The following is a 17968-nucleotide window of genomic DNA, read 5'->3' on the forward strand; positions in this document are numbered from 1 at the left end:
TCTATTTAAACAATCTCTAGTAAGAACAAATTTAGTTTCCCACGTGATAATGAGCCCTCCGTGGGGCAGTGAGGCAGGTCAGTCACACAACCATAAACTTGAAAAATGGGAAAAAAAGGCAATATAATAACCTGAGAACAAAAGAACACACGAACATAACGTAAGCAGTATGCAAACGGGGCCGGCTGGCCTGTGCAAGACAGCTATCCATGAATTTATCTAATATATTCTTTAATGCGAATATTGTATTGGCACTCACAACATGCCTGCCCAGCCTGTTCCAATCATCTACTACTCTGTTGGTAACCCACTTTTTGCCTACGTCCTTGTTGAATATGAATTTATCCAGTTTAAACTCATTACTACGTGTCCTACCCGGTTTTCTCATCATTTGAACGTTTTAAATATCCCCCTTATTAAAGCCCTTCAGCCATTTATCAACCTCGATCAAGTCTCCTCGCACCGTTTGCCTTTCTAGAGAACGCATGTGTAATTGTTGAAGTCTTTCCTTGTATGGTGCATCAACAACAGTGCAGCAGACAAAAGACCAAGTCCCACACCACTGCGGCCTTTGGTTGACCGCATGGGCGTAGATCCTGGGGGGGGATAGGGGGGATAAATCCCCCCTACATTTGGGTTGGGGGGGGATGCCCTATGTAATCATCCCCCCCATAATTCAGTCAGGAATTAGGTCGTTCTCCACTACAGCTACTATTATAATTGAAAGTAATTATGGATTATGATTTTTTTATTATTATAACGGACCAGTCACCAATGGCTAAAAACAAAAATAAATAGTTACCCTACTATTTGTGGTTTTCTTTAGCTTGGCGAATGGTGGTAGATAGTTACGATCATAGAAATAATTATGTATTTGCATGAATGTCACAATGTGTATGTGCGCTTGGAATGCGTCGCATGTTATGATGGGGGAGGAGGAGGCGTCCGAGGGGAGGAGCGTGAGTCAGGGGAGACCAAGTGAGCGTGGGCTTCTGGCGTCTTTCGGGGTATGAGTCATAATGAGTGGTAATTCTCCTTCTGTTTACTCCTCCTCTAGGTCTCCTCCCTGTGGTAAGTGACCATATAGTGTTAACACATGGCATAGTCCACCTGCGGCCAGGCTACTGTGACAGAGTAAATGTGAGTAATTGTGGTAGACGTGTGAGGAGAGAACTTGTGTGTGACACCTGCTACTCGTGTAATATGTGTTTTCGTGTGACTGTGACTAACTCTATGATCTCGTGTGCTTATCTGTGCCTTAGTTTCTCCTCAAATAAACCTCATAGTGTAATAACCGTGCTTGGCTGTCCTGGGACTGAGATAAGGTGAGTCGACAGGTGTGGACAGATGCACAAACTAACCGCTAGCTATCATCCCTACACACATGCTATTAGTTAAAGTGTGGATGTCTCTCTCTCTCACACACACACACACACACACACACACACACACACACACTATGAACCGATGCACGGTGAGACTATTTTGGTCATAATCTTATTACTGAAATTATATGAATTTTAGTGAAACAGGCCTTAGAATACACCTGTAAATATGATTAATTATACAAAAAATCACCTGCCTGTGCTCGCTTCGCTCGCCACATTATCGTGAACAGTCATCCTCCCCGGTCATAATAAGAAATCTACGCCCCTGGTTGACCGAGTCTCCTCTGGCACATGCTCGGCCAGGATATATTCCTCTTTCTCATATTTGTCACCTCAGGCTGCTACCTACATGGTGCGTGGTCGATAGTTCTTGAAGTCTTCTATGTTGTCTTTTTGAGTATTAAAAACACACCATTTTATCCATTCTCATGGAACTCATAGACCATGATTTTCAATATACTTGTATTAGTTTATTTTCAATATAACATGGCTTCAGTCTTTGAACAGGTTTATTGTTGGGCCGCCTCCTCCCGCCTTGCCACTAATCATTCCTTTCAAAACTTTCTTTACTTCACCCATAGTCACACTTGGATCTCCAGAGGCTCGGCGAATCTCTCTCTCCTCACCACCACCCTCCTACCTATCATGACCACCTGACACTTTGCTGTAGAATTTCTGAGCAGTCGTAAATACTTTTATATTATTCATGGTATTGCCACTTGCATTTTTAGATAAAAATTCGCGGTCCTCGTTCTAATTTCCTTTCTATGGAACACCATCTCTCCTCCTCTAAACCTCACCTTCTCTTCCTCACCAAAACACAGGTTTCTGAGATATATATATATATATATATATATATATATATATATATATATATATATATATATATATATATATATATATATATATATATAATATTTTTTTTATTATTATTATTATTATTATTTGTTTGTTGTTGTTGGTGTGTGTGTGTGTGTGTGTGTGTGTGTCAAACAACACACTGAGCGTATTAGGGGTCTGGGAGCAGCAAAGACAGACGTTATCAACAGTATTATTTTTTTTTTATTTCATTATTTTTTATGATTAGTAAGTAGTATTTTATTTAGTTTTTTTTTTTTATTTGGTTTATATAAAATTATTATCAGTATTATTCAACAGTATTATTGCTCATACTTAATTTAATTTGATGTTAATTTCATTACAGTTTTTTGCAATTGTTTTTAATCAATCATAAATTGGTAGCTTTAATATATTTATTATTTTTAAAAAAAATAAAATAAAGAAAAAAGAAGGTCCCTGTACCATGTTACCTTCAAAAAATGTCAATCATAAATACATGAAATTTCTCGAAAATATTATGTTCTTAATCCTTGTCTGTCTGGTCTGTTTATATTCTTATATTGAGGCTACTGACAGCAATCTCTACTCTGTTCCCTCCTACTATCTCTATCCTAAATTTCAATCCAAAGCTGGATGTTGCGCCTACGTGCGCAACGACATCACTTGTTCTCGTGGCCACGACCTTGACTCTTCAGAATTTTCCACCATCTGGCTAAGACGTCATTGTCATTCTATTACTAAATACATCTGTGCTGTTTATCTCTCACCTAACTCTACTATGTAAAATTCTTTGACTACTTAATTAAACTCCAAAGTGGAGCACATCTTGACCACTCTCCCTTCGCTGAAATCTCCATCCTAGGAGATTTCAATGTTCACCACCAGCTTTGGCTTTCATCCTCTTTCACTGACCAGCCTGGTGAACAAGCCTACAACTTTGCTCTCCTCAATGACCTAAAGCAGTTGGTACAGCACCCTACACGTATTCCCGACCGTCTTTGAGACCGGCCTAACATACTAGACCTCTTCCTTACCTCTAACCCTTCTGCTTACTCTGTCAAACTGTTCTCTCCTGTACACCCTCTGGACCCATCGAAGAGGCGATGCAGCGATGCTTCTGGCCTTTTGCTTCAGCTAGGTCGGACGACATGAGGATGTACTTTTCCGATTTTCCTTGGAATGATTATTGCTTCCAGGAGCGAGACCCCTCTGTGTGTGCCCAGCGTATCACAGAGATGATTGTCTCTGGAATGGAGGCATACATTCCACGTTCTTTCACTACTCCTCATGCTAAAAAGCCTTGATTTAATCACGCTTGTTCTCGTGCTGTCAAAGATAGAGAGGCAGCTCACAAAAGGTACCAGAGCCTTCGAACTCCCGCTAACCATGATCTTTACATTTCTGCCAGAAATCGTGCAAAATCTATTCTTCGACTTACCAAAAACTCCTTCATTAATAGAAAATGCCAAAACCTTGCTTTTTCTAATTCTTCCCGGGACTTCTGGCATCTAGCCAGAAACATTCTCCTCCAACTTCACTTCTTCATCTTTTCCTCCTCTCCTTAGTCCTTACGGTAACACCACCGTCTCATCTATCTCTAAGGCTGAACTTTCTCTCAAACTTTCTCTAAAAACTCCACTCTGGACGATTCTGGGCATATTCTTCCTACTCATCCCCCCCTCTGACTCCTTTATGCCTGTTATTAAGATTCTTAAGAATGATGTTTTCTATGCCCTCTCTGGCCTCAATCCTCAGAAGGCTTAAGGACCTGATGGAGTGCCTCTTATTGTCCTTAAAAACTGTGCTTCCGTACTGACACCCTGCCTGGTCAAACTCTTTCGCCTCTGACTGTCAACATCTACCTTTCCTTCCTGCTGGCAGCATGCCTTTGTACAGCCTGTGCCTAAGGAGGGTGACCGTTCCAATCCCTCAAACTACCGACCTACAGCTTTACTTTCTTGTCTATCTAAAGATTTTGAATCAATCCTTAACCGGAAGATTCAAAAGCACCTTTCCACTTCTGACCTTCTATCTGATCGCCAGTATGGGTTCCGCAAGGGGCGTTCTACTGCTGATCTCCTTGCTTTCCTAACTGACTCTTGGTCATCCTCTCTTAGCCGTTTCGGTGAAACCTTTGCTATTGCGCTGGACATATCAAAAGCCTTTGATAGGGTCTGGCACAAATCTTTGCTTTCCAAACTACCCTCCTACAGTTTCTATCCTTCTCTCTGTACCTTTATCTCCAGTTTCCTTTCTGACCGTTCTATTTCTGCTGTGGTAGACGGTCACTGTTCTTCCCCTAAACCTATTAACAGTGGTGTCCCGCAGGGTTCTGTCCTATCTCCCACTCTCTTTCTGTTGTTCATTGATGATGATCTTTCCAAAATGAACTGTCCATTCCATTCTTCCGCCGATGACTCTATGCTGCATTACTCAACTTCTTTTAATAGAAGACCCACCCAACAGGAACTAAACGATTCCAAGCTGGAGGCAGCAGAACGCTTAGCCTCAGACCTTACTATTATTTCCGATTGGGGCAAGAAGAACCTGGTGTCCTTCAACTCCTCAAAAATAGTTTATCCACCTATCCACTCGACACAATTTTCAAAACAACCATCCCCTATTCTTTGACAACACTCAGCTTTCACTTTCTTCAACACTAAACATCCTCGGTCTATCCTTAACTCAAAATCTCAACTGGAAACTTCTTATCCCTTCTCTTACTAAATCAGCTTCCTCGAGGCTGGGCGTTCTGTACCGTCGCCGCCAGTTCGTCTCCCCCGTACAGTTGCTATCCATTTACAGGGGCCTTGTCCGCCCTCGTATGGAGTATGCATCTCATATGGGGGGGGGCTCCACTCACACAGCTCTCTTGGACAGAGTGGAGTCTAAGGCTCTTCGTCTCATCAGCTCTCTTTCCTCATACTGAAAGTCTTCTACCTCTTAAAGTCCGCCGCCATGTTGCCTCTCTTTCTATCTTCTATCAATATTTTCATGCTGACTGCTCTTCTGAACTTGCTAACTGCATGCCACCCTTCCTCCCGCGACCCCGCTGCATACGACTTTCTACTCATGCTCATCCCTATAGTGTCCAAACCCCTTATGCAAGATTTAACCAGCATCTGCAGTCTTTCATCCCTTACACTGGTAAACTCTGGAACAGCCTTCCTTTGTCTCTATTTCCTCCTGCCTTTGATTTGAATTCTTTCAAGAGGAGTGTATCAAGACACCTCCCCTCCCGAAATTGACCTCTCTTTTGGCCGCTCATAACTTTTGTCTCTGTAGGAACAGCGATTAGCGGGCTTTTTTTTTACACCTTTTTTTGTTGCCCTTGAGCCGTTTCTTTAGCTGAAAAAAAAATGCTGTCTGCCAATGGAAATCTTCTCTTGGTGTTTTCACACTTGTCATTCTTTCGTTTCTTCAATCTTGTCCATTTAAAATATACGGACATAAGTAAGGTTCCTGATGTTGAGTTTTGTCAGTTCTGCCAACTCAGTGTCGTAACCTTCATTTTATATCAAATCTGTGCGCTTCATATATCATGTCATATCTGATTCCGAGACAATTATATATTATAATAATATTGCATTTTATTTCCAACAGATGTCCTTCACCTTCATCAAGTAGATTATATAATTTGTTCCGAGTTTCAAACAAAAATCTTCACCCTTTTTAACTGACAGAATATTAAGGTCCTCCTAAACTTTTTCCTTTCCTTAAGGTTTAATTAAGCCTACTTTACAGCATACTAATTGGTTGTAGTTATATTTTTCCTTTTCATTTCCAGTGCTTTATAGAACAATTCTACTTCGTCAGTGTAAGTTGATTTTGGTGCATAAGCCTGAAGTATTTTATCTTTTGTCGAGTTTCACAATAATTTCTTACTAATTGGTTGTAGTTTTTATTATTTCGTTGATGGAGAAAAAGTGTATAATATTTCCAGCTAAATTCTTGTAAAATAAGAATCAAACTTTACGCTTTTTCCTATTAACAAGACTTGTAAATGAAACATCTCCATCAGGCAACAGTATAATGCTTCAGTGGCCTACGAAGTTCCCCCTAATATCTTTCAATTATTTTCCGAACACAGCCAAGTTGCTTTTACTGCTTTTTTCATATTGATGCTGCAATGAACATTCACAAAGTCGAGTGGGAGTTTGCAGCAGCAAAAGCTTTAGTATGTTACCTATATCCCTCTTTTATAAAGTGGGCTGCTGTGTTTTCATTTTTCAGTAAATGTCAATCAAGTTTAACGTGTTAATAAAAAGAAAATATAATTGGTTATAATGTTTCTTTCGCATGGGTAAAAATATGTTTGTGTCTATCTTTTAGCATTGCCCAAGTAACGATATATCGAAGGCGACACCACGATACTTGAATCTAGTATTATATATTCAACTACACAACGGCATGATTTGTTCCAACTTGCCCTAATGTAATTCAATCATTCTTATCTCCTTAAACCTAAATAAGTTGAACTTTTACCTGTTGTAGAAGGCCCTAACATATTTATTCTACATATTTATTATCGTTTCATCATTTGAACTATGTAAACCATTTTTACCTATCTCTCCCTTGAACCTGAATTTACCCAACTGCCACCCATTGCTGCGGCTCCCAACATCATTTATTCATTCTAAGAACTCTAACCTGTGCTTCACGTGGCGGCCCACCTATAATGTCTAGCACACCTGGTTACTCGCCTCATTAACTCACTTGGCTGGCCTCCTCACTCCCCAGGTAACACAGTACCTGTTTTAATAACTTTCCTAACGGCTGAGCCAAAGTTTCTCTCTCTCTCTCTCTCTCTGACACACACACACACACAGGAGTTGTTGATAATATACTGGTTTGCAAGTTGAAACTTTGCATTAATTTTGGTTACCTTATCTTACCTACTCGTAGTCAACACGTCGATCCAGGGGTACAGGAATTAAGAGATCGTGATAGTAAATTCTATTGGCTTAAAGGGGTGGAGAAGGTTTTACTTTCTTTAGGCTACGCACGTTTATATCAATTTAAAAAAATTAAATAACATTAAATGAACAAATAAAACCTACAGAAACCAACAAATGACATACGATAAAATAACAGCGAGAGAAGGAGGAGCGACGGAGAGACCAGGAATGAGGACTGAGGGATGATCGGAGGCGGAAGGGAGTGGGAGGGGGGAACGGGATGGGGGATAGCGGACGATCGAATGCATAGGTTGGCGATGCTCGGCAACACCATCAGATCAGAGTCAAGAGTAAACGCCTTAACAAATTAGCGGAAGGTGTCTTGTATTATAGCTCCCAAAAGTAACGTTAATGTGTGGTGTGAAAAATAGCTAAATGAACAGATTTTTTTTTTTTTTTTTTTTTTTTTTACGTTGTTTGCCTATTGCGCCGGTAGGCATCTTCCCGGTGGGGCCTGATGGTCGGCCCAAGGCTTCTTCCAGGTGGGGCCTGATGGTCGGCCCAGCCCGTTCTGGCGCAGGCGAGTGTTTATAGTGGCGCCATCTTGCATTGGCTCATGCTGCCACCCGGAACTCGTACTTGATTCGCTTGGACGGCTTCCTCTAGAGTCCGGGTTGATGGGTGGTCTTCAGGACAGCATGTGGGTAGTTTTAAGCCACTCGGCGGTGACCGAAAAATCCGAGTGGTAGCGTGAGGATTCGAACCCGCGTCGTCCATCACGCGGCGAATGTGGGTCCAGTACGCTATCACTTCAGCCACCGCCTACCCCAATGACGCATGCTGCCTGATCACCTATCACGGCACTAAGATTTGCCCTCAGCGTAAGGTGGGACGAGTTCAGAACCACGCGCTCCCTCCACGAGAAGGCAGCCATACCTCCAATAATCAGATGGCCGTAGCAATCTGGACCCGGATGGAGGCTGAGGGCTGGGAACAGTTCCAGGTCCTCCGAGATCTCCACAGAGAAGCCCCGGGCAGGAGCCATTCGTGGTTCCCACGGAGTCTCCTCGCCCTGGAGGAAAACCCTGATCCTGCCCCGAGGTTCAGTTTAACTCTTGCGCTCACACTCCCTCTCCCCCATGCACATTGTAACCACCCGCCAACCCACTCTCTCCCAAGCACACCCACATGCACATTTCGCGCTCACATGCTCACGTTCACATACGTCCGCACCCCCCCGCCCCTTTGCCAGTATGTAATGTGTAAATGTTTATGTCCCTGCCTTCTGTGTGGCTTTTGCTCACTCCACTACATAACACACCAGACCACCCATATGTATATTGTCTGTCTCCACGCCGACGCCTCTCACGTATATTCCCCTGTGCATTCTCAACATCCTTCAATGTAATTTTACTTGTGCTCGTACTTTTATCATCCCTTTCCTGCATGTCTCCTGTAACCCTTTTATGTCATCCTGTTATATCGCGTTATTTTATCTTGTTATGCTATTTTCATCGTGTACCATCCGTGTCGACCCTATGTACCCATTTTATGTATTTTTTTTATGAAAAGAACTATACAAGTATGAATCCTATGTATACATTTATAACAGAATGTAAAGATTGTAATCCTTAATAGCCGCCTCTGCCCAATTATATCTTCTATATGTTCCTACCATCCTCTACTTCCAAAACTATCAAACAAAAATAGCAGTGCCGATTCCGCTCGGGTGCCCTCTACCTCCTCCTTTACCTCTGTTTTTTCCCTCGCTTTTTCTCTTTGTATATACACGGATGTATATGTATATTTATCTTTGTATGTACACCCTCCCCCCCCTCTCTGTAACTTCCCCCCCACTGTTCTAATAAATATTTGAATTTGAATTTGAGGGTTGGTATGCGTGGTTACGCGTCGTAGGCGCTATTGCTAATAAGCAAACCAACGGTTCCATACGACTCCAGACATCCATCGATAATCGACATATAAATATGATACCTGTTCCGCAATATTTATACCTTTTTGTTAAGCAATACAACCCATTACGGCATACTGTATTGTGCTGTAATGGATCTTGGAAAACATAGTAACAACAGTGGGCTGAGTTGCCATTGTCTAATATTGGTAAAACCACAGCTAATGCATGTGTGTTACGTATCATCATATCACAACCACAAATGGGTCAATAGAGCGAAGGTTAAAAATGTATAGGGGCTGCATGTGGGACTGTTTTATTCACGAATCATTACACATCTAGACGATGTGGGCAATATCTCGGTGTTGGAAGGTATTGTGGTTTGGTGCTTCGTTATTTCGATGGCACAGTTTCATAGCAAGTGTTGTGGCGACAGAGGCATGGCAGTGTCCGTCAGTCACTATGGCAACCACACAGAGTGAGCGTGGAGCGATCATAGCACCGCACAATGAGGGCTACTCCCCGGCAGACATAGCGAGACGGATTGGCGTTTCTTATCCCACGGCAGCACGATGGATAAGGCGTTATGATGACAGAGGCCACACTGACAACTTGCGTAGGTGTGGGCGCCCACGTTGCACGACGCCAGAGGAAGATGAGGTATTGTTCAGTCAAGCACATTAATGCTTACCTAGTGAAAGTATAAGAGGCCAGAAGAGTCTAAAACTCACAAAGGGTGCCTCTTCTGTTTCTGTTCAGCCTCAAACTGGGCATATCTATTTTTAAACACATGTCCTCTGGTTGCTGGGTGTTGACCTTGGGGAGCCAGTTTAAGGAAACTCTCATCGCCATCTCCTACTTTGTCAATACCCTTTAAGATCTTGTAGGTCTCAATCATATCACCTCTAATCCTTCGGTCTTCAATAGTGTTAAGGCCCAGCTGAGTTAATCGTTCCTCGTAAGGATACCCTGCCAACTCGGGGACTAGTTTTGTTGCCCTTTTCTGTACCTGTTCCAGCTTCCTGATATCTCCTCCTGTATAGGGTGACCACGCTTGGATGCAGTATTCGAGGCGTGGTCTGACCAAAGACTTGTACGGAGTTAGCAACATCTCTGAGTCCAGAGAGGTCATAGTTTTCTTTATGAGTCCCAGCACAGAGTTGGCACTCGCTGCAGCCCTACTCACTTGTGTAGAGGGTTTCAGGTCATTGGTGTGTAGAGGGTTTCAGGTCATTGGTGATGATGACTCCAAGGTCTTTCTCCTCGACAGTCTCTTCCAAAGCTGATGGACCAAGATAGTACTCATATCTTGGATTACTTCCACCAATGTGCATCACCTTGCATTTTCTTCATTGAACTGGAGCAGCCACTTCTGGCTCCATTCCTTCAGCTTTTACAGGTCCTGCTGCAACGTTGTTTTATCATCAGCATTACGTATCCTCTGGTAAATTTTGGCATCATCAGCGAAGAGTTTACCTGTGGGCTGGGTTGAGTCAAGGAGATCATTTATAAATACCAGGAACAAAACTGGCCCAAGGACACTGCCTTGTGGAACTCCACTCCAGACATCTAACCATTCTGAGTAATTTCCCTTGATGCAGACCCTCTGCTTCCTGTTTTCAAAAAAAAAAATTGAATCCACCTGAGGACTTCACCCCTCACTCAAATCACTTCCAGTTTTGTCAGGAGGCGCTTGTGAGGAAGTGTCAAAAGCCTTTCGACAGTCAAGGTATATGACGTCAACACCTTCCCCGTCGTCCACTATGGTCTCCAGTTCCTCTAGGTACTCCAGCAGCTGTGTTAAACAAGATTTTCTTGACCGAAATCCATGTTGGTAACTCTTCAGCAGCCTGTTGCTCTCCAGATGGTCAATAATCTTTTTCTTCAGAATTTTATCCATTATCTTACAAGGGACCGAGGTGAGGCTTACAGGTCTGTAATTCAATGGATTAGTTGGACTTCCTTTCTTGAAAATAGGGCTGACGTTGGCTCTGTTCCAGTCTTGAGGCAGTTCCCCTGTGGCCAGTGAAGCTTGGTAGATCATAAAAAGAGGATACGCAAGGTCCGTAACACATTCCTTCAGCACCGTGGGGTGAACTCCATCTGGTCCAGGTGCTGATTCTGCCCTGAGGCTCTGAATCGCCATCCTAATGTCCTCAACTGTGAAACTGCAACCCTGCAATCCTTCTCCTTCCATGTTGTTTAAATCTGGAATACTGTTCACAGTTTCCTTAGCGAAAACTTTCTGGAATTCTTGATTGAGCAGGGTGCAAGCCTCAAGTAGAGTCGAAGTGAAGGAACCGTCAGGGTGCTTTAGCCGATGTACTTCTTCCATGATTTTCGTCTTGCTACGAACATACGCATAGAAAGCTCGAGGGTTTGTCTTCATCTCAACTGAAAGTTCCATCTCATAGTGATACTTGGCCTCCCTCACTACCCAGGTAGCACTGTTTCTTTTCCTACAGTAGTCTGCATACCTAGCTCTTGATCTTCTTTGTCTGTATCTTATCCAGGCATCTTCCTTTTCTTACGGGCAGTATTTACACCATCCGCATTTGTATATACACACTTGAGAGATTGTAGGCTTACTGCTGACTCACTGGGCTCCCAGCCAGGTGAGCCAGGTTCATTTGTCTTGTGGGCACTAGGTTCTCTTCTCCCGGGATCCGTTGTGGCGTGGACATGGGCTGTGGTCGATATTCCTGCTGCTTCCTCTGTTTGGGGAAGTGCCCTGATGTCGGTATTTGTTTCAGTCGCCCCCTGACTATTATCCACTTTTTTCCACTGGTACCTTCCTCACCGAGCATTTTGTTCCTCTCGTTGCGTTCCTTTGCTAGTTTGGCATGGTCTTGTCTCTCTTTGAAGGTACGATCTGGCATTATCCGTAGGCTGTCCCCTTCCCCAGCTGCTGATGCACTCTCGCATACTTCCTTATGCTTCCTCATTATCTGATGTTTATGGTCTGCGCTATCCAAGACAACTTTAAGAAATCTTGGCTTCCTACGACGCGGGTCTTGAGGTCCCCATGCTTGTGGTGGATTTAACCGAGTTAGTGACTTTATTTCAATCGGATCTTTAATGCCAAGATCTTAAATAACAGCTTGTACTTTCTGAACGTCTTCATTTTTCTTTTCGATAGGATCAGTCGCATCTGCTTCTTTCATCCCCTTGATTGTTATGTTTGACCTTCTGTAGGCTTTCTCCTCTTCATCAGCTTTGAACTCTTTTATCTGTTCCCATACTGCCTCCTTAAAGTCCTTGTTGGTTCTATAGTCTGTTTTTTCTTACAACACTTCAAATCTGATGTTCATAGCTTCCATCTGTTCTTCCATTTCAGTCATTTTGCTTCCCAGGTCCTTCAAAAAATCCTTTGCTTTAAACAGATTTGGTACCTCACTTGAGCATGGGTTACAAATGTGTGGCTTCTTCTGTGTTGTGAAACAAGCCAGTACCTCCTTAGACATGTCCACACAGTTACAGTGAAACCATTTAGAACAGCCATCACACCTGATCCAGTCACATAGTTCATGATCATCTGGCTGATATACTCAACTTCTGGTCCCACCTGTACATTTGTAATCCCCCTCTTCTTCATTAGTTGTGTTTAGGTCTGTACTTGGTGCACTCCTTATTGTTGATGCTGTGTTGCTGGCCCTGCTGTTAGTCTTCCTTACTTGTGTCCTGTTGCTGGGCTTCCTCTGTTGTTGTGGTGGTGGTGGTGGGGTAAACACTCTCCCAACTTGCTCATGTGGTGCACCCCCACCTCTAGAGTGACATGTATTATGTGGTCGCTTTTTAATTACTCACTATCACGAACTAATTACAGTTATTGTTCACAATGATCAGTCATAAATTCAGAGACAATACAAACAAGAGAGGGAATGTGGATCTACCCACACAGTCTTTATTTTTTTTTAATAGTATTAATCCAATCAATATGTTATCCATCCCTGGACAGGCAATAGCAGGTGCTGCCAATGCCACGCCATTCACTCCTGCCACCACCATTGGGCCTGAACTTGGCCTAAAATGCAGCGGGCAAACGGTTCGCAGACGACTTAAAAGTTCTGGGATGAACGGTCGGAGGCCTGCAATTAAGCCTAACCTGACTGAGGCCAACATGGAGCGGCGGATGGAATACGCCCTCCAGTATGCAGACAAACCGATAAGGTTCTGGCCCTCTGGGAGCATGTCATCTACTGTGACGAAAAAACATTTTCCACCGATGGTCAGACACGTGCACATTATGTTTGGCGGCCACCAAACACTAGGTAAGCACAGCAATAATGCGCCTTTGTGTCTAACAACTATCACGCTACATTGTAGCCAATACAGATTTATAGATATAACTTAACATTCTTAGCATCGTTATACATCTCACCATAGCCTTTTTATTTATTAGTTTTTACGTTGATTGATCCCTACTTGCGCTACGGCGCAACTAATGTCATTGTCTAGTGGCATGAAACATTGTGCTGTTTTACCACATTCCATAATGCATGTATCGCCAAGGTCGCATGAACCACCTGTGCATATTCCATCCACAGTTATCAGTGTTACCTATACATCTATTATGTGTGTCGCGAGATCAATGCATGACTCGTGTGTGTTGCATGCTGTATCCATCATATTGATGATTAACATCATAGTGTTCATTAGCAGTGCTCAGATTCAACATCGAGCATGTTGTGGGAAGTGGGAGAAGTGGCCGTGTTACCGCAGGAGTGTTTGGCTGGATACACGCCAGTGGTGTCGGGGAGATAGCAGACGTTGATCCGGGACGATTTACGGGGAAAAAGTATGTAGATGTTTTGGAAGAAGTTTTGCTCCCGTCCGTGAGGGCAATGGTCTACCCTGACCCCGACCCATATTACATCCTTCACGACAACAGCCCCATCCACACCTCCAGGAATGTTCAGACGTGGTTTTCTGACCACCCAGAAATAACAGTGTTGCCACATCCATCCAAATCGCCTGATCTGAACCCAATCGAGCACGTGCGGGGGGTGATGAGTAGACACATACCGCAGAACCGCCATCGCACCCGTGCTTCAGTTATCAATAGTGCCTTGGAGGCGTGGGAACATCTTCGCACACCGGAAGGCAGAGAGCTTACACAGGCGCTGGTGGCGTCTATGCCGGAACGACTGAACCATGTTTTAGGTGCAAGTGGTGGATACATCAAGTATTAGTTGAATAAAAATTAACCCCCAAAGTTGTTTACTCTCCTTGTAATTATTACCGTATATTTATTGTCTTAAATGTACAATACTGCTTGTATGTCGGTGACAAATGGGTTTAGCAATGGCTGTGGGATTACTTTCATAACATTTCGCTCATTGTCTTATCGTAGTTTACTTCAAAGTGTCTCACTAACACTTCTGTGCTGTTCACAAGACATGGCTGTCACGTGTTGCGCAATCGTCGTCACTGATGTTACTAGACCGACATAATATCAGAACTGGTAAAGTTTATCACTTGTCATCGACAGTAATAACAATGAACCGAGATGCATGTAAGCATTACAAATGAACCTAACAGTTATTTGCTGTGCCTATGTTAGAAATCTCTAGTCTTACCGTGTTATCACAATCGCATCAACTATATCTACATATGACTAATTAATATTACATTAGAAAATAAAGTATAATACTATCCAAGGTCATATATGGCATCCACTCCCTAACAATCAGGTCTACCATTTTTCTCACTTCACGCAACACGCGTCAAACATCGTCCGGTGTGTCAAATCATACAGCACATTATTTTAACGTTACCTTTGGGAGCTATTGTACACAAATACAATTTCGATCCAACAATTAGTTTCAGATATTTGCGAAAAACGATGCCTCGTTGTCCCTGAAATGGTTGGCAAGACTTCAAACAGAAACCTATCACGAATAAGGGCAGCATCCTCTATCCCATAAGGGCAGCATCCTATCGCCGCTGCATAATTAACTCACCGTCGCTGAATCAATGTAGTATAGCCGCTCAGTTATAGCCAGACTCATCTATGAAGTACGGTTGGGCGATGCCCGCTCGGTGTAAAGGAGAGAACGGTGCGCATTCAATCACTGCCTTCGTCCTCCAAGGATACCAGGAACGTGGAACTTTTAGTGACGGGAACCGTGGGGGGTTGTGGGCATGGAAACAAACGTATGAAAGGACGTTTACTCCTTCACCTCAATTAAGAGGAAAATTACATACATCCAAACAAGACAAGGATGCAGCTCCCGTCTCGGGCCTCGTCCAGACGCTGGTGACACGGAACATAGATCTCAAGAGGGCTGGACGCCAGGACACCGCGACGACACCGTATCCCTGCGTACCCAGAGAAGTAACGCCAGCGTAGAGGAGACAGTGGTCCTTAGCGTGGGGTGCCCAGGAGCTCTCTTATGACTCGGTGTGAAGGGGAGCCACTCATCACCTCCTGCAGGCTTCAGTACGGCTTCATAACGAAAATGGTTGGCGCTTCGACGCCGAGTGATGTCGGAGCTCGGTGGCGCCGGCCGAACCTTTTACGAGCGGTGGTGGAGTCGATGCTTCGGCCTTTACACTCGGGGAGTGTTCCCTGGCCACAGCGCTACCAAACCTGACCTTCGGAATAAGGACAGCCGTCGGAGTAGCTGCCATCACGCGTGGATGGAGGGAGGAAATGACATGGTGTCTTTGATTGCTGACAAAATTTCGCCTTATTTTAGGTGCAGCCTGTAGCGCCAGTAGGCTATATTAAGGGGTCTCTTAGGTGACCCCATCCCGTTAGTGGCGCAGGTGAATTTTATTTATAGTGGCTGCCGTGATTTATGACTCGCTCTTGGCCCACGCTACCCCCGGTGCTCCACCTGAACGAAATCGCTGAAGTTAGGGTTGATTAAGTTATGGACAGCATGTGGGTTATTTTCCGCCACTCGGCGATGGTTTGAAAAATGAGCGTGTTTTGGTAGGACTCGAACCACCGGCTCACCACGTTCGCTGACCACTCGGCCACCGTCTCCCAATGGAAATTATACAATTCATTGCTACTATTCCAAAAAACCGACACATTCATAGCACTATATGGTCATATTTAGTGTATTCAGAATATTTAAAACAATTTCAAATAGTAAATAGTTGACGTATGAGAGAGATGATGTGTTGAGGGTGATTCGGCAGCGCTGTGGAGAGGAGCGGACCCCACCCAAACGGGCTTTATATTTGTGTCGGACTATAACTGGGAACAATCTATGAATTATCAGTCCTGTTTAAATTGGACACCAAACGTCCGCCATTTTTCATTCATCTCGCAAATACTGACGATGTCTGGAGCCACAACGAAGGTAAATTGGATCCGAAAAGCTCTCATGGCGTTGAGCGATTGTGTAAGAGGTCGTAAAGGTTTGTGGGATGCAAGAGACCCTTGGCACTCATTACGCCGGGTCTTGTGAACTGGAGCCCCTCGGCCCTCATTGCGCCTCCTTCCAGTGGTCAGCTACTGACGGGTCTAAACACACATTTATTTTGCTGATAACAAGCAATCACCGCAAGATACAGACCCAGTAAGACTATGTGCCTCCGGAAGTGGTCATTCATTTTCCTATTTTGGAGGAGCGAGATGCCCATACAGATTCAGTCTGACACAGCAGTAGTACTGATGTTCTTACTGGCAGAAAAGTTGCCAAAAAAAAAAAAAAAATCCGTGTGACACTACCCCTTACCTTTGTTCTTTCTCTCTCCCACTCACTGCTCCCTGTGTACACCTCTCACGCCCCACCTCACCTTTGTAGTGTGCCACGTAGCCTCGCTTGGGGAACACGTGGTCCGAGGCGGTGAGCGTCACGTTGAGGGACGGCCCTTCGGAGACTACAGTGAGCGGCTTGTTGGTGTCTCCGCAGCGGGCCAGGATCACCTTGCTGCCCTCGCTCACCTCCACACTGTCCCTGCACCTGTCCTCTGTCGGCTGGAGGATCTCTGTGGAGGAAAGGAGAGGTAATTTCTCATTATGGAACCTAATTAGAATGAGGACAAAATCCTACCCCGTACCACGGCCCCGAAAAACAGTAATTTTGCCCCACTAAATTATAACGTACGTCATTAACCCTGGAAGACATTCGAGGACACGACTGTGACCTACCCCAATTTTGCGCGCGTGGCGCATGCGCCCATGCTGGCTAAACGGGTGGGGCCCCTTACACCTTCCTAATATTATGTGCTGTTTTGGTGGAAGGTGGTTGGTGCGTGCTGTATTACTTTGTCTGTCAGATAATGAAGGTTTTAGCACAATAGTGTCCACGAATGTGTTCCCTTTGACAGTTCCACCAACAAGATGTTGTGCTGCTAGGGGGCTGCGGGTCACGGTGCTGACCCCCACACCCCCCTGCTGCCCACTGGTCAATGGACATCTCCTAGTTATACCTAGAGTTTTAAATTTAAAGTGTTCTAGAAAAAAATACCCTTTTATTCGTTTTTTTTAGTCACCCACAAAAAATGCATTTTTTTTCCTTTTTTTTTTTTTTCTTTCAGACTATAGTTTAAAGATTAAATTTTCAGGTGGTGTCTTACAAATTTAATAAAACGAACTGTAAGTATTGTTTTTACATTGTCCAAAAATTGGTACAAAATAGTGACCATGAATGTGTTACCGTAAAAAAAAAATTCGAATGTGTTCCAGGGTTAAGACAGTAACCATACCTCCCCGTGTGAGAGAGACACGCCAGTCCTCGTCGACAGACCGACTTGGTCGGCTAGATTTCGATCGCCGATAGAGTCGGTCTGTCGGCTCCCTGCTACGGGCCGCCTATGGCAAAGGCCCGTGCTCCCTCTTGCAAGAGGGAGCAATCATCCCCACCACCACCCCCTCCCCGTTTGAGAGAGACACGCGTCCTCGTCGACAGACCGACTTGGTCGGCTAGATTTCGATCGCCGATACAGTCGGTCTGTCGGCTCCCTGCTAC

At 44.1% G+C, this 17968-nt stretch overlaps 1 protein-coding gene across 1 annotated transcript in view; it reads right to left on the minus strand.

The window, feature by feature from the left end:
* The window catches only part of LOC126991778 (uncharacterized), a 78127-nt gene that overhangs the window by 13149 nt on the left and 47010 nt on the right, over positions 1–17968 (minus strand). Inside the window, exon 5 of the mRNA XM_050850455.1 lies at positions 16794–16985. Coding sequence (XP_050706412.1) covers positions 16794–16985 — 192 coding nt within the window. The remainder of the gene's footprint in view (positions 1–16793; positions 16986–17968) is intronic.

Source organism: Eriocheir sinensis, unplaced genomic scaffold (assembly GCF_024679095.1).
Source record: "Eriocheir sinensis breed Jianghai 21 unplaced genomic scaffold, ASM2467909v1 Scaffold336, whole genome shotgun sequence".
NCBI lineage: Eukaryota > Metazoa > Arthropoda > Malacostraca > Decapoda > Varunidae > Eriocheir > Eriocheir sinensis.